We start from the raw sequence: 18,426 nt of genomic DNA, 5'->3' as shown, positions 1-18,426 counted from the left end.
ACAACATTTATGTAACTACATTATTTGATATGAAAAATCATGCATTTAATAAGGTTAGTAAAAAGACTGCCTTTTACATAGTCAAAAATTACCTGGAAATCAATTTAAGTACATTTTAGTATGCAGTCGTGAACTTTAATCATATAAAATGTAATTTCCCAACAACAAAATTGTGGCGGGTGGAAATGCTGAGTTGCTAGTAATTTTGGAAAACCACTAGCCAAAGTAGCTGGAGAGCAAAAAAGTTAATGTCAAGCCCTGGTAATGATGTATGATGCACCAAACGATCTGTTCTTCCTGTTGAATAAACTGTATAAATGAATGTTCTGTCATTATAAAACTCTCCTTTCACTCAATGTTTGTGAAGTGGTATGTCCCACCAGTCCTTGTTTCTCATCCACTCATTACTGCGCCATAAATATAAGCAGCAAGGCACAACAGTTTGAACAAATTATGACCAGAAGTGGATACATATTAATTAAATAAGAAGAAGAAAAAAAAGATTATTATGTGCAAACAGCAGGAAACTCTCTATATTCGTGCAGTGTGCTCATATCAAAAAATCATGTTCAATTTGAAGCTTGTGGCACATCAACCTGTTCACTTTATTTAGCGTTCATATAAACACTACATTTAAATTCATCAGTCAGAACAAATTCTGTCCGATCGAAACAAAAGTTGGGCATGTAAACAAAGCCAGTGAGGCCTCAGCCAAAATTAGCAAGAAGAGTTTTGCCCATGCAGACAGAGGAGGGACAGGCATGCAGGAGGCCTGCCCCAGTAGCTCCCAATGATTCTTCTCCATTTCCTTTTATCTTAAGTGGTGATTTACAAACAAAATCTTGGGGTTTGGCTGTGGTTCTTCGGTGTATACGTGTGTGTAGTGAGGTGGTGGTAGGGGACGTTTCACTCTAGAACTACACAGCTGGTAAACATTAGCTCTCGGACGCAATTGTCAAACCATCTCAGGCTTACTTTGTTTTCAGGACTGAGCACTTGAGGTTGTTTGCTTGTAATTAACTTCACATTGAAAACGTCCAGTTGCTGGGTCGACCATGGTGCTGGGTTATAAATGCAATTATCCTGCATGTCGCCCCTGCTTTGTTTTACTACACGTACGTACCATGATGTGTGGGACCTGGTGACAAAAACAGCCACTATTACATCACAGTGCAATTTTCTACGCTTGAAACCGCACCAAGTTGAACTTTACAGCTGTCAGTGATCCACTTACGTGACCAGCCTCACAGCACAAGAGCTCAATCAAGTTTTTTTTTTAAATTTTTTTGGTTTTCCTCTCAGTTGAAAAAACACCCCAACCGGCTCCGAGCACTGAGTGTTGATTTTTCCAGCTCCTTTTATAATTTACTGCCTGTCCTCACATTCCAGTAACCTGTGGTTTGAGTCAATAAGTTGTAGATCATTTGTTTTATTGGTTTATTTAGCCCCTCATGCTGGGCTATTGGTGGGCCTTTCCTGGCGGTGATGTTGTGGTTTTACAGTGATGTCACAGGCCTGCTATGCATCCACAGGGAGACTTCCACCACCCACTGATAGGTAGCCATTCCTCCAATGACCTCATCAAATCAATGATAAATACATAAAGAGGAGGCCAGAAGCCAATACAGAGGTGCAGTTTTGCATGTTCCTTTGTGAAAAGTAAATTTTACCGTATAGAAAAAGTCTTTATCATGAAAATAATATACTTGAGTGAAAACACTTAATTTCATTTTAATTGCAAATAAATTAGAATGCATTACAGTTTACATTTTATCAGTGGTGTATTATAACAAAGTTATAATACTTCGTTATAGTATTTTTTGTGAGTATCTGTACTTGACCTGAGTTTTTATATTTCAGCTAACTTTTACTTTTACTGCACTACATTTCCTAATTAAAATGTTCTTTTACGCCGATACATTTCCCGGGTTAAAACAGCATTGTCTTCTCTTCCGGGTCTGTTGTGAGTGCGTTCACGATGCTGCTGACGTATGACGCTGCTGACGTGTTTTCTGGTACGCCCAATAACAAAGATAACACGTCAGCAGAGTCATACGTCAGCAGCTTCACTGCAGTGTTGTGAACGCGCTCACAACAGACCCGGAAGAGAAGACAATGCTGAATAAAGTCTAATTTTTTTATTTTTGGACCAAAATGTATTTACGATGCTTCAACAAATTCTAACTGACCCTCTGATGTCACATGGACTACTTTGATGATGTTTTTATTACCTTTCTGGACATGGACAGTATACCGTACATACATTTTCAATGGAGGGACAGAAAGCTCTTGGACTAAATCTAAAATATCTTAAACTGTGTTCGGAAGATGAACGGAGGTCTTACGCGTCATTAATGATAGGGGTGCGCAATAAATATCGTCCGATAATTAATGCGCATCTTGTCAGTATAGCAAGTTCTCTAATCAGCTGTAAATTCCATCAGGTGTGTGATTTCACATAGAGCAGCTGTTACTACACAGAGCCGTTGTTAACTGACTAGCTGCGCAAATAAACGCTGGTAATGAACGTGGATTTGTGCAGCTAGTCAGTTAACAACGGCTCTGTGTAGTAACAGCTGCTCTAATGCGCATTAATTATCGGACGATATTTATCGCGCACCCCTAATTAATGACATGATTTTCATTTTTGGGTGAACTAACCCTTTAAGTACAATAAATATCACATATTTTAAGACTTTTACTTAAGTTATATTCTAAATGATGACTTCAACTTCTACCAAAGTAATTTTCTTGTAAGATATCTGTACTTGAGTATGGCTTTCAGGTACTTTATACATCACTGCATTTTATTAAATGCAATTAGTTGAACTTTGGAATGCTTTTTTGACCCACTAAAGTATGACTTAATTACATCTTTATATTTCATAATAATATTATACTAATGTAATTTCTTTCTAAACTTACATGCCATTTATTTAAACATATTTGTAATTAAACATTTGTAATGAAGCTGGTATATTTGTTACATTTAACTTTATTATATTAGCTTTCAATTTAATATGAACTACAGTTAATACTACAATACTACAGTTAAAATTATAATAAGCTTAAATGTTAAAAAAATCCAAATTAGTGAAAGTGACGTGACATACAGCCAAGTATGGTGACCCATACTCAGAATTCGTGCTCTGCATTTAACCCATCCAAAGTGCACACACACAGCAATGAACACACACCCAGAGCACTGGGCAGCCATTAATGCTGCGGCACCCAGGGAACAGTTTGGGGGTTCAGTGCCTTGCTCAAGGGCACCTCAGTAGTGGTATTGCCAGCCCGAGACTCGAACCCACCACCCTAGGGTGAGGAGTCAAACTCTCTAACCACTAGGCCATGACTTCCCCCGTTTACCTTTAAAGGTGTTCTTAAGTGTGTAAAGAAGAAAGAGTGCTTTCTTTAAGTACAGGTCACTGTAAAATAAACATAAGTGAAAATGTAGATTTGCTGTTAATTTACTCACCTCAGGCCATCCAAAATGTACAGTCAGTTAATTTTTTTTCCTAAGTAGAACAGCAGAGTAGAAGAAGAAGAGTAGATTTCTTAATTAATTAATTAATGTATTTATTTTTTATCTGAAACCATGGTCCTAGGTCATTCATAAAATGCAAGTCAATAGCTACCTTAACTTGAGAGTCAATTAATCATGTTATTTTTAATATTTTCTACCCAGGTGCCAGGTAATTATTTAAATGCACAAATTCAGTACAATTAAGCTCATGTCGTTTTCATAAGGGTGTCCTGTCCATTACACTAGTGTATGTTGCTTATCAGTTTGGGTGAAGGTTTTTTTGCTCAGCATAAACATGTATAAAAATGCATGCCTTGCATTTAGAGAGAAAAAAAAAAACACCTTGCCACCTGCAGTTGAAATACTTGGAAATCCAATATAGCATTATTCCCTTAAGGGACGTGATCATACATGACACATCAACAGATCTCTTGGTCAGATGTTTCGTTATTTTTCCATGTTTTCCATAGTGGTTCCAATTACATGTATCATATTCCATATGGTCATGAGAATGGGCGAAACATGGTGTCCTTGTCTAATGTCATGATGTGTACAGCTCTTTTTTTTCAGTGAGGTTTGATAAAATAATTTCCGTAGTACACATCACATGATGCAGATGAGGGTAGACATTGTTTTCAGAGCTATTCAACTGCATTCCAACTCTAGCAGACAAAACAACATTAATACAAATCACGTTTCATCCTTAAAGGGGTCATATGACATTGCTAAAAACAACATTATTTTGTGTATTTGGTGTAATGCAATGTGTTTATGTGGTTCAAGGTAACAAAAAAAAACTTATTTGCAGTGTACTGTATATTATTGTTTCGCCTTTCTGAAATGCTTGATTTTTACAAAGCTCATCGTTCTGAAAAGCGAGGTGTATGCTGATTGGACAGTTATCCAGTGTGTTGTGATTGGCTGAATGCCTCAAACATGTGATGGAAATGTTACACCTCTTAACACTGTGATGCCGTGTGTCCCGGCGCGATGAGACAAAACCAATAAAACCCATTTCAAATGAGGCATTTGTTGCATCCAATGGGGACATAATTACTGATTGTAATGACTTACACTGTCTTTTAACAGGTTGCGTATCGCACTGCGTAAACATAAAACCTAAAAATGTGATTGTAGAAACGACAAACAACAGGCTCTAACAATTACTCTACACTGCTCAAAACTCACGTTTGTATCATCAGTGGCAAATCCTTTACATATGAAAACGTACTTACAGACTGTGTGTCGGAAGTGCCAGACTGTCCTTGCAAAGTTGCAACTGCCCCACTTTATAGAAACATACAGGCATGTTATAGACATATTTTGACCTTTGGCTCTGCATGTTTACAGAGGGACAAACAGAAAAAGGCATGAAAACATTTTTTTTTTTTTTTTTTAAAGAAAGACTATCAAGGAATTACAGTGAGTAGTTCAAATTCATTTTCAAAATCCTTAAAGATGTAAACTTTCTCAGTAAGAAAGTTCTGTAAATTCATAAGAAAATCGAGACAAAGCCTTCTTTAGACATTTAGAAAAGTTTAAAAAGCCTTGGAGTTTGATGGTTTGATGAAATTTCTTGTTCTATATTCATCATTCATTCATTCAATTCAATTTAATCTTCGCATAAATTTTTTCCAACACTGGTAAACGTACATGTTGTCTGTCCCCAGACATGCCAGTCTAAAGTGTTTGACCTCTCTGATGGAGTGTCTCAGTACGCTTGGTTTCCATGTCGAGAGGCACAGGGTGTTTCCTGGTATCCTCAGTATTGGTTAAAGGTAAGTTTTTATTTTATTTTTTTATCATAATTTTATTTGACATGTTGGGAGATTTCAATTTTAAATATGATTCATAGTTGTTATAATACATTACAGAGTGTGATCTGTTTTGGCATGCAGGTTTATTAAGTATATTAATGTGACACACTACAGGTAAAAAGAAAATTTTTAGCTCATAGTTATCAGTCACACTATGTAAGGGAAATAGGAGCAGGATCTAAATGCAGCTGTTTTTATTAATTTAAGGAAATGTATACTACAAAGCTTGCATAATCGTTAGTCAAGTTGGTATTCAGATATTATTTTTTCCCCAAGCACATTTTACCAATTCCAAACCACATCAATCATAACTAAACAGCGAAATGTTCATAGGGTCAGCAGGGTCAGAAAAAAAAGTGGGGAAGAAAAGATGCCTGTTAAATGCAAAATAATTAAGAATTAAGGTAAAGAAGAAGGTGTGGAACCATCAGCAACCATTTAATCTCCTGCACCACCATTTTTTAGAACTGCAAACTACCTGGAGTCTCCAGAATTAGTGTCTGGTTCTCAGAGACTTTTTTTGGGTAAAACAAGAATCCTAAAAAAATGACCCTCACTCAATAAGGATACCATGCTGATTTGTTTTGAAATACATGAAGACTGATTTATAGGCTTTATAGACAGATAAGTTAAGAGTGGTTCTTGAAGGACCATATTGTCTTGTACCACTGTTTGAAGAATTTATCATCCAGAATCAGGCAGTAAGTTTTGGGAGTTCATTTCCTATTCTAAAAAAGTCTGTCTTGCAGAGGTGGACTAAAAATGAACTCTCAAAACTTGTTTGGCATAAATGTAAGACCAGATCTTGTGTCCGGCAGGCGTATTTCTCACATCCTATGGTTGCTGCGGCCGTTATCATCCATTTAGCCGCAGATGGAACCAGTTACATTGACCAAACCCAGTGTAACATCACAGTCCAGCTGATCGACACTAAAGAGAGCATCCACAGCTTAGGTGAGAACTTGTGACATTTATTTATTTATTTCTATTTGACTTTGTGTTATTAGCAACTGCCTAAATTCTGATTACTGTCATATGTGTCCATTCCTTCCCCTGAAATGTTTAGGCGACTGGCGTTTGAGCTGCCGCACCAATCCTCTGGTCATCCCAGTGAGTCATGACTTGAGCATGGCCTTCTACCACACCAAAGCCATTCTCCTCATGTTCCACTCCGATCTCGTGGCAATCTCTGGCATTGGCTTGCGTTCCTTCCAGTTCTTTGACCCAATCACCATCAGCGGCTGTCAGAGCAATGAAATATACAACCCCATGGGCCAGAGGTGAGCAGTTATGCCTAGGTTTCTAGCTCCTTATGAGATGTTACTCCATGCAGTTTATGATACAGAGTAAAATTCAGAATTTTTGGACATTTTTGGTTTTGGATGTTAAGAAGGTTTTATGAAGAAACTAATTATCCTTGACCTTCTGAGTTACAATATGATCACTTAGTCCAAAAAGAGCATTCCCTGAAAATGTCTCTGATGTTACAAACACATTAATATACTGTATGACCTCCCACATTTATATGCCTGTCAACAATGACTAAACAGTAGAAGAACTAAGAACTACCTTTAACCATGAAATGTGGTAAAGACTTTGGGCAAATGTCAGTTTCTTACTCAATATTTTTAACCTGTTTTCCATTTTATATATATATATATATATATATATATATATATATATATATATATATATATATATATATATATATATATTCAGTTGACAAGCTGAATAAAATAAAGTCCTGTTTTCAGAAACATTTAACAAAATTTAGTGAGGGCTTAATACAATAGGAAGAAGAAGAAAAAAAAATAATGGGAAAGGAAAATAGACATAATTCAAAGGAAAAACAAGTTTATTATTCTGCCCAACTGCCAAATACTTTTTTCCTGCTTTAACTATATTATACCTGACAGCTATCAAAGCATTGTTGTTCAGCATCCACAAATAGCCAGTTTAATTGGTCAGAGAGGCTGGAAAATGGTCTTTGGACAACACAATGATGAATTTTGTTTAACATTATAAGTGTATTTAATGTATACTGAAAAAAGTTTCATATGACATGTTTAAGAGAATCTGTTTTATATTATTTCCTGATCTATTTAAGGCCAAATTCTGTGTGTACCATATTTACAGTCCATAAAGAGACTACAAAAACACGCAAAACTAGTAAAAAAAAGACAAATAAATCCAGAAAAAAATTTACATATCACTGTCATAAATAAAACGATACACTTTCACAAGCTCTGCATTAGTGCAGTAAGTTCATTTCTTGTAAACCACAATATATTATGGTTTGAACCATTACCAGGAAAGAAAATCCTTTACATCTGACTTTGAAATCATTTCTAAGTGATGCCAGAAATAATCTATGCATTGTTTCCATTTTAAATGTAAAACTATGGTGAGCATCCAAACCAGTTAAAAACCACATGAACAAGGGCACCATAGGACTGTGTTACATGCTTATCATGCTTTCAATAATATAATGTCCATTCATGTAAGTATGTGCAATAAACATAATTTGTTTGATTTATAGAATTGGGTAATTTTGAAACAATGTTTGCTTGCCATGAATTGCCCTTTGACTGCAAAGTGCCTGCTCTTATGCTGTATTGACAGCAGGTTGATTTGCTTCAGGTCCATAGTGCTCTTTATTGAGTGCCTGATTTATTTGAGTAAAATAATGCTCAGCGGCATAAATGCTGAATAATTCAGAACTTGCAAACTGCTTATGTTTATGTGGTATGAATACACAAATGTAATCTATTGCTGCTCTGGTCAGTTCTTATGCAGTGGCCTTTGACCACTAACACCATATTTCCTGTAACACTGTCTGATACGAAAAACCATGTCCCCTATTCCTACTGTTGTTAATAACAGGGGCCATTAGCATGGATTGATTTTATGTGTCCTTCCCTTTTTACAGTAACTTATACCACTTAAGCATCACTTTAATGTGTTTATAGAGCTGTATTTGGCACTGGGTTTTGTGTGTGTGTGTGTCTGTATATATATATATATATATATATATATATATATATATATATATATATATATATGCCAGTATATTGTATTGAATAGCAAAATTTAATGCAGCATCATGTTTGTTTTTATTGGTGTCATTAAAAATCTTCAATAGAAACATTAACTGCCTGACTGATCAATTGATTGATTAGGAACATATTTAAAAATAAACAAAGAAAAATCAATTTATCAATCAATCAATCAATCAATCAATCAATCAACCTGTCTGTCTGTCTGTCTCTCTCTCTGTGTGTGTGTGTGTGTGTGTGTGTGTGTGTGTGTGTGTGTGTGTGTGTGCGTGAGTGCGTGAGTGCGTGTGTTTGTGTGCTTTGATGACTTGTACTTAAAAAAAAAAAGATTCAAAATGATTATGAGTGAATCCTAACCATTAGCTGTTGAGGTAGTCAAATTACTTTAATTAAACTTAAGGAATATAGGTGACATGTTATATGTATTTATAAGGAAAATTGAGTATCTTAGGTTCTGTAATTTGCTTTTATTACTGGACTCCATGCATTTTTACTATTTACATCCAGTAGTTTATTTTAAATGGTCCTGTGATGTGACAAAATAATTTCTAAGGGCAAATATTACATGTCATGTTAATAACAGCTCATTAAAACTTCACGCATAGTAAAGGATTTTTTTTTTTTCCTTTGGAAAATGTAGCATATCACAATTTTATTTTAACTACCTAATTAAATATGGCTTAATACTGTGCAAGAAAATTTTTTGTTTTAAGTTTACATAAAACAACATTTTAGTGATTCCAGTTGCTGGAGAGAAGCTTTTTTCATGTTCTCCTGCTTTAAAAAATGTGTCTGAAACCTTAAACCATATTTCTTCATTTCTTGCTTACTGAAAGACCCCACACCTCATGTTTGCCCCTCTGACCACCGCCAGATCTGCCAGGATTCTACTTGGTCAGCTAAGAGTTGAAAAATGCCAACTCTGCATTTACAAACTGACTCCAGTAGAGATTTATTTTTCCTTCCCACTGGCTTTTTTTTCATCTTTCTGAGGATAGTGTTTAGCTCTCAATATGTACAGCATTGTTCATCTGGCCACATTAATTACTCTTTATGTAACAAAGAGCAGTGTAGACATCAGACACCAAAGCTCCCCCACAATTCTCTCAATTTCCTAACAAACACCCCCCCCCTCCCACCACCCCCCGTGAAAGATAGATATTGACTTTTATTTGAGAAAAAAAAAGTGCTGAAGTGAAATGTAAGTGTATAAAAGCTTCTGAAGGAATCCGGTTAAAATGCACATAATCTGTTACTGTAAATGTGCTAAATATCTGTGGTTTCATGAATAGGTACCAATTTTTTTTTTTTTTTTTCATAAAGCTGACCTGTTTTATTCCAGTAAGTAAAAATAAATGTCCCCTTCAGGGTTTCCAGAGCTCAAGGTTTGCCAATTTACGTCTCATTGATTTAAATTTAAGTTCAACCACTGACTCAGTGTCTATGTTTTATGATAATATGTTATTAATCTGCCTTTTCTATTAGATTAAAAATAATAATAATAATAATAATACAAAAATAATAAATCATGTCATATTGGAGGTTTGCTGATAACTGATGTTAATTGCAACAACAAATATATCGTTGTCACGCGTCACCTTCTCCCTTTCTCTCAATCTTTCTGTTTTCAGTTGTGTTCATTACTCCTGTGACGCCATTGATTGCCAAGAGCCGCTGATCCGGAATGCAGAGGTGCATTGCAGCGACAGTGGCTACTTCAATGGAGCACGCTGCACTGTTACGTGCAACAGCGGTTATGTCTTACAAATCCACCGGGACGATGACATCATCAAGAGCCAGGTATTCACCAATATTGGCAGACAAAATGAGAAAGATTATGTTGGATCTAAAGCTGATCATTCACCAAATAAGAACCACTGTGCCATTCGTATCGCGGGTAGAACAATGCAAGGAGGCCAGTACATCAGTATTGTTGTTATATATGTTAAATTATTTATATATAATAAAAAAAAGTATTAATAAATAATATTTTTATATATTAATTTAAATTTTATTAAGTTTAATTTTAGTTGTAGTAATTTTGCATTGTGCTATTGTTGTTGTATATAACGTGAAAATGCATAATGTGCCATAGAGTGATATTAAAAGATCGCACACGATATACACCTCATAGATGATGCATACTATATATAGGCAAGCAGATTATGAACGCAACATGCTAAATAGCATGCAAACAATTTACTTTAGAATGGTTTTCTGTGGGAAAGTGCTGAGTGTGAAACTTCACCCAATGCATTCACATTCTAGGTTCTTATTCATAGTATTTCTTGTTAATAGATTGTATTCTGAATTTGGCCCTATCACTGGTAGCACTGACTTAGAGTATTAAGCATTTCCTTTATAATAGTGTTTTTTTCATGTTTTATTTATTTATTTATTTATTTTTTATGGGAAAGCTCTTAATGTGTGGTTTAACATTTGTTCAAATTCTGGGTGCATCTGTTTGCATGGTGTATACTGACTTTATTACTGTCTTAGTACAAACCTGGTAAGGATAACAAAAAAAAACTGTGTGCACCATTGACTTCACTCCATCGCTGCATTTGCATTTGCATGAAGTTAAATGTGCCTAGACATGCCCAGACACATACATGATGATTTGCATAATAAACTTAATAGTAAACACTACACTATTATTGCAATTATGTAGAGATTCCAGAACTCCAATTCTGCAGAGATCTCCATATGCTGATTATGTGTCAGCTTCAGATTGCCAGCACCCATTCAAGCATTCATTGTGAATGCAAGCTTATATACCAAAGGAGCAAGAAACTTTGTGTTTCTCTTAATATTTTCCCTTTGTGTTTCATCAGTTGTCATTTCAGTTATGTAATAGTTTGATCAAACATCGCCCAGAGCGATCCGATCACGCCCTCACGTTTGATCTCTTCATTCATCATCTCAACAGCATTTATGACAAGGTCATGCAATTGATATGTCAGAACTGCATGTTTCTGTGGCGTCAGCATGGGAGCAAGGACAATGGTGTCAAGTTGCATCTTGTAGAGCTTCATTAGAAAGTGCACTTGCTTCACTTGTGTCACACGGCTTCCAGGAAATCTGCTTTAGCTTGTGCTATCTTCGAAACGATCTGTTCTCTCCACTTGTTTGTGTTTCCTTGTTTGTTTTCATCTGGCAAACACTATTCTCAGATGTTCAATGGATAACCAATGTGAAATCCAGTCAAACTGTTGCTCTTCTACTCGATTAAGTGTGATTATTTTTATTTTTTTATTTTTTATTTTTTTTACAATTTGTCTGTTAACTATATTGTAATCAAACAGCAGTTTGCACACAATGTCTCAAAGGTGTGAAATATTGGGTAAAGTAGATTTAATGCTAGATACTCCAATAATAACATCTGGAATAATGTCACATACATTTGCAGTCCTTGAGTATTGAGATCTGTAACTGCCACAGTAATACTAAAATGTTTATTGAGTTGGTATAAACCTGGTACAACTCCAGCTTGAAATGTGTGAGATGCACCTGTATCTGCCCCTGTAACAGATGTATTCCATCTGTTTGATAAGTAATTGTTTTAAATAACCCGTTTTAAATTAAATGCGATAGCGTTTCCAGTGGACAGAGATCATAACATTAGCACAGAATCAGTTCAGAATCAATCACCAAAAGAATCAGTTTGGTTCAAACGCGTGTGTGTGTATATATATATACACACACACACACACACACACACACACACACACACACACATACTTGTTTTTGTGGTATAGAAGGACACTGATGCCCAAACAAGTTTGGTGGTGGTATATGGGGACACCCCTTTCCCAATGCCCTACAGTGATGATAAAACTATCAAAAATTTTGTTTTAATCTGCAGATCACAAATCTGACTTCAAATGTTCTATACACACAACAGAACAGAAAATATGACCATATGATATTTTGGTGGTATACAAGGACATTCCAGCCCATCCTAAAATGTTCCCGCCTCTGACATAATTGTGATTTTTGGGGCCCGACCTGATTATGAGGACACTCTTTTTACAATACACTAAATATGTCATTTCAGTGGATTACAGGGACAAATGTGTTTTACTGGTACATGACCACACACACACACAAACCTGACAACACGGTGTATTACCAAGACTAAGGTGATTAAAGAGGACTGGATCTTAAACACAATACACAACTGCACAATCCAACATTACAGGGACCGGTGTGTTTAATGGTACATGAACACACACACACACACACACACAACACGCAACACACAAACATGACAACACGGTGTATTACCAAGACTAAGGTGATTAAAGAGGACTGGATCTTACACAAATACACAATACACAAAATAACTTAACAACATTACAGGGACCAAAGTGTTTAAAAAGTACTTTAATTACAACTTAACAATGAGTTTTCCCAGATTGGAATCATTCAAAACGTTTCCAAAAAACAGACAAAACTGCCCGTTTTGAAACAGGAACATTTTAACGATGTTATTAAACAGGCATTGTAATGTATAAGCTTAACTTACTGAACATGCAATGGATGCTATCACATGATAAACTTTTATGAGGGACTCTAACCAAAAGAAATAACAATTCTGTCAGCATTTCCTCACCCTCATGTTGTTTCAAACATGTATGACTTTCTATCTTCAGTGGAACACAAAAGGAGATGTTTAGCAGAATCTTAGGGCCAACCTCAGCTTCAGCGGGAATAGAGTTACAGTACACTTGTGTCTATCTCTATTCGCTCAGAAGGTGTTTATACAGTACACTTGTGTCTATCTCTATTCACTAAGAAGGTGTTTATACAGTACACTCGTGTCTATTTCTATTCGCTAAGAAGGTGTTGATACAGTACACTCGTGTCTATCTCTATTCGCTCAGAAGGTGTTGATACAGTACACTTGTGTCTATCTCTATTCACTAAGAAGGTGTTTATACAGTACACTCGTGTCTATTTCTATTCGCTAAGAAGGTGTTGATACAATACACTCGTGTCTATCTCTATTCGCTCAGAAGGTGTTTATACAGTACACTCGTGTCTATCTCTATTCGCTCAGAAGGTGTTTATACAGTACACTCGTGTCTATCTCTATTCACTAAGAAGGTGTTGATACAGTACACTCGTGTCTATCTCTATTCACTAAGAAGGTGTTGATACAGTACACTCGTGTCTATCTCTATTCACTAAGAAGGTGTTGATACAGTACACTCGTGTCTATCTCTATTCGCTCAGAAGGTGTTGATACAGTACACTCGTGTCTATCTCTATTCGCTAAGAAGGTGTTGATACAGTACACTTGTGTCTATCTCTATTCGCTAAGAAGGTGTTTATACAGTACACTTGTGTCTATCTCTATTCGCTAAGAAGGTGTTGATACAGTACACTCGTGTCTATCTCTATTCACTAAGAAGGTGTTTATACAGTACACTCGTGTCTATTTCTATTCGCTCAGAAGGTGTTTATACAGTACACTCGTGTCTATCTCTATTCGCTCAGAAGGTGTTTATACAGTACACTTGTGTCTATCTCTATTCGCTAAGAAGGTGTTGATACAGTACACTCGTGTCTATCTCTATTCACTAAGATGGTGTTGATACAGTACACTCGTGTCTATCTCTATTCACTAAGAAGGTGTTGATACAGTACACTCGTGTCTATCTCTATTCGCTCAGAAGGTGTTGATACAGTACACTCGTGTCTATCTCTATTTCACTAAGAAGGTGTTGATACAGTACACTCGTGTCTATCTCTATTCGCTCAGAAGGTGTTTATACAGTACACTTGTGTCTATCTCTATTCGCTCAGAAGGTGTTGATACAGTACACTCGTGTCTATCTCTATTCGCTCAGAAGGTGTTTATACAGTACACTCGTGTCTATCTCTATTCGCTCAGAAGGTGTTGATACAGTACACTCGTGTCTATCTCTATTCGCTCAGAAGGTGTTGATACAGTACACTCGTGTCTATCTCTATTCGCTCAGAAGGTGTTGATACAGTACACTCGTGTCTATCTCTATTTCACTAAGAAGGTGTTGATACAGTACACTCGTGTCTATCTCTATTCGCTCAGAAGGTGTTTATACAGTACACTTGTGTCTATCTCTATTCGCTCAGAAGGTGTTGATACAGTACACTCGTGTCTATCTCTATTTCACTAAGAAGGTGTTGATACAGTACACTCGTGTCTATCTCTATTCACTAAGAAGGTGTTGATACAGTACACTTGTGTCTATCTCTATTCGCTCAGAAGGTGTTTATACAGTACACTTGTGTCTATCTCTATTCGCTAAGAAGGTGTTGATACAGTACACTCGTGTCTATCTCTATTCACTAAGGTGTTTATACAGTACACTCGTGTCTATTTCTATTCGCTCAGAAGGTGTTTATACAGTAAACTTGTGTCTATCTCTATTCGCTCAGAAGGTGTTGATACAGTACACTCGTGTCTATCTCTATTCGCTCAGAAGGTGTTTATACAGTACACTCGTGTCTATCTCTATTCGCTCAGAAGGTGTTTATACAGTACACTCGTGTCTATCTCTATTCGCTAAGAAGGTGTTTATACAGTACACTTGTGTCTATCTCTATTCGCTAAGAAGGTGTTGATACAGTACACTCGTGTCTATCTCTATTCACTAAGAAGGTGTTGATACAGTACACTCGTGTCTATCTCTATTCGCTCAGAAGGTGTTGATACAGTACACTCGTGTCTATCTCTATTCGCTCAGAAGGTGTTTATACAGTACACTCGTGTCTATCTCTATTCGCTCAGAAGGTGTTGATACAGTACACTCGTGTCTATCTCTATTCGCTCAGGTGTTGATACAGTACACTCGTGTCTATCTCTATTTCACTAAGAAGGTGTTGATACAGTACACTCGTGTCTATCTCTATTCGCTCAGAAGGTGTTTATACAGTACACTTGTGTCTATCTCTATTCGCTCAGAAGGTGTTGATACAGTACACTCGTGTCTATCTCTATTTCACTAAGAAGGTGTTGATACAGTACACTCGTGTCTATCTCTATTCACTAAGAAGGTGTTGATACAGTACACTCGTGTCTATCTCTATTCGCTCAGAAGGTGTTGATACAGTACACTCGTGTCTATCTCTATTCGCTCAGAAGGTGTTGATACAGTACACTCGTGTCTATCTCTATTCGCTCAGAAGGTGTTGATACAGTACACTCGTGTCTATCTCTATTCGCTCAGAAGGTGTTGATACAGTACACTCGTGTCTATCTCTATTCGCTCAGGTGTTGATACAGTACACTTGTGTCTATCTCTATTCGCTCAGAAGGTGTTGATACAGTACACTCGTGTCTATCTCTATTCGCTCAGAAGGTGTTGATACAGTACACTCGTGTCTATCTCTATTCGCTCAGAAGGTGTTGATACAGTATACTCGTATCTATCTCTATTCGCTCAGAAGGTGTTTATACAGTACACTCATGTCTATCTCTATTCGCTCAGAAGGTGTTGATACAGTAAACTCGTGTCTATCTCTATTCGCTCAGAAGGTGTTGATACAATACACTCGTGTCTATCTCTATTCGCTCAGAAGGTGTTTATACAGTACACTCGTGTCTATCTCTATTCACTAAGAAGGTGTTGATACAGTACACTCGTGTCTATCTCTATTCGCTCAGAAGGTGTTGATACAGTACACTCGTGTCTATCTCTATTCGCTCAGAAGGTGTTGATACAGTACACTCGTGTCTATCTCTATTCGCTCAGAAGGTGTTGATACAGTACACTCGTGTCTATCTCTATTCGCTCAGAAGGTGTTGATACAGTACACTCGTGTCTATCTCTATTTCACTAAGAAGGTGTTGATACAGTACACTCGTGTCTATCTCTATTCACTAAGAAGGTGTTGATACAGTACACTCGTGTCTATCTCTATTCGCTCAGAAGGTGTTGATACAGTACACTCGTGTCTATCTCTATTTCACTAAGAAGGTGTTGATACAGTACACTCGTGTCTATCTCTATTCACTAAGAAGGTGTTGATACAGTACACTCGTGTCTATCTCTATTCGCTCAGAAGGTGTTGATACAGTACACTCGTGTCTATCTCTATTCGCTCAGAAGGTGTTGATACAGTACACTCGTGTCTATCTCTATTCGCTCAGAAGGTGTTGATACAGTACACTCGTGTCTATCTCTATTCGCTCAGAAGGTGTTGATACAGTACACTCGTGTCTCTCTCTATTCGCTCAGAAGGTGTTGATACAGTACACTCGTGTCTATCTCTATTCGCTCAGAAGGTGTTTATACAGTACACTCGTGTCTATCTCTATTCGCTCAGAAGGTGTTGATACAGTACACTGGTGTCTATCTCTATTCGCTCAGAAGGTGTTGATACAGTACACTCGTGTCTATCTCTATTTCACTAAGAAGGTGTTGATACAGTACACTCGTGTCTATCTCTATTTCACTAAGAAGGTGTTGATACAGTACACTCGTGTCTATCTATTCGCTCAGAAGGTGTCGATACAGTACACTCGTGTCTATCTCTATTCGCTCAGAAGGTGTTGATACAGTACACTCGTGTCTATCTCTATTTCACTAAGAAGGTGTCGATACAGTACACTCGTGTCTATCTCTATTCGCTCAGAAGGTGTTGATACAGTACACTCGTGTCTATCTCTATTTCACTAAGAAGGTGTTGATACAGTACACTTGTGTCTATCTCTATTTCACTCAGAAGGTGTTGATACAGTACACTCGTGTCTATCTCTATTCGCTCAGAAGGTGTTGATACAGTACACTCGTGTCTATCTCTATTCGCTCAGAAGGTGTTGATACAGTACACTCGTGTCTATCTCTATTCGCTAAGAAGGTGTTGATACAGTACACTCGTGTCTATCTCTATTCGCTCAGAAGGTGTTGATACAGTACACTCGTGTCTATCTCTATTCGCTCAGAAGGTGTTGATACAGTACACTCGTGTCTATCTCTATTCGCTCAGAAGGTGTTGATACAGTACACTCGTGTCTATCTCTATTCGCTAAGAAGGTGTTGATACAGTACACTCGTGTCTATCTCTATTCGCTCAGAAGGTGTTGATACAGTACACTCGTGTCTATCTCTATTCGCTCAGAAGGTGTTGATACAGTACACTCGTGTCTATCTCTATTTCACTAAGAAGGTGTTGATACAGTACACTCGTCTCTATCTCTATTCGCTCAGAAGGTGTTTATACAGTACACTCGTGTCTATCTCTATTCGCTCAGAAGGTGTTGATACAGTACACTCGTGTCTATCTCTATTCGCTCAGAAGGTGTTTATACAGTACACTCATGTCTATCTCTATTCGCTAAGAAGGTGTTGATACAGTACACTCGTGTCTATCTCTATTTCACTAAGAAGGTGTTGATACAGTACACTCGTGTCTATCTCTATTCGCTCAGAAGGTGTTGATACAGTACACTCGTGTCTATCTCTATTCGCTCAGAAGGTGTTGATACAGTACACTCGTGTCTATCTCTATTCGCTCAGAAGGTGTTGATACAGTACACTCGTGTCTATCTCTATTCGCTCAGAAGGTGTTTATACAGTACACTCGTGTCTATCTCTATTCGCTCAGAAGGTGTTGATACAGTACACTCGTGTCTATCTCTATTCGCTCAGAAGGTGTTTATACAGTACACTCGTGTCTATCTCTATTTCACTAAGAAGGTGTTGATACAGTACACTCGTGTCTATCTCTATTCGCTCAGAAGGTGTTGATACAGTACACTCGTGTCTATCTCTATTCGCTCAGAAGGTGTTGATACAGTACACTCGTGTCTATCTCTATTTCACTAAGAAGGTGTTGATACAGTACACTCGTGTCTATCTCTATTCGCTCAGAAGGTGTTTATACAGTACACTCGTGTCTATCTCTATTTCACTAAGAAGGTGTTGATACAGTACACTCGTGTCTATCTCTATTCACTCAGAAGGTGTTGATACAGTACACTCGTGTCTATCTCTATTCGCTCAGAAGGTGTTGATACAGTACACTCGTGTCTATC

General features: G+C 37.1%; 1 protein-coding gene across 1 annotated transcript in view; it reads left to right on the top strand.

The window, feature by feature from the left end:
- Positions 1-18,426, top strand: part of pappaa (pregnancy-associated plasma protein A, pappalysin 1a) — a 142,552-nt gene that overhangs the window by 66,832 nt on the left and 57,294 nt on the right. Inside the window, exons 12-15 of the mRNA XM_059549639.1 lie at positions 5,197-5,304; positions 6,162-6,297; positions 6,410-6,623; positions 10,031-10,199. Coding sequence (XP_059405622.1) covers positions 5,197-5,304; positions 6,162-6,297; positions 6,410-6,623; positions 10,031-10,199 — 627 coding nt within the window. The remainder of the gene's footprint in view (positions 1-5,196; positions 5,305-6,161; positions 6,298-6,409; positions 6,624-10,030; positions 10,200-18,426) is intronic.

This window comes from Carassius carassius, chromosome 5, assembly GCF_963082965.1.
Source record: "Carassius carassius chromosome 5, fCarCar2.1, whole genome shotgun sequence".
NCBI classification, from domain to species: Eukaryota; Metazoa; Chordata; class Actinopteri; order Cypriniformes; family Cyprinidae; genus Carassius; species Carassius carassius.
Note: the sequence above shows the minus strand (reverse complement) of the source record. Positions and strands in the feature narration are given on the sequence as shown.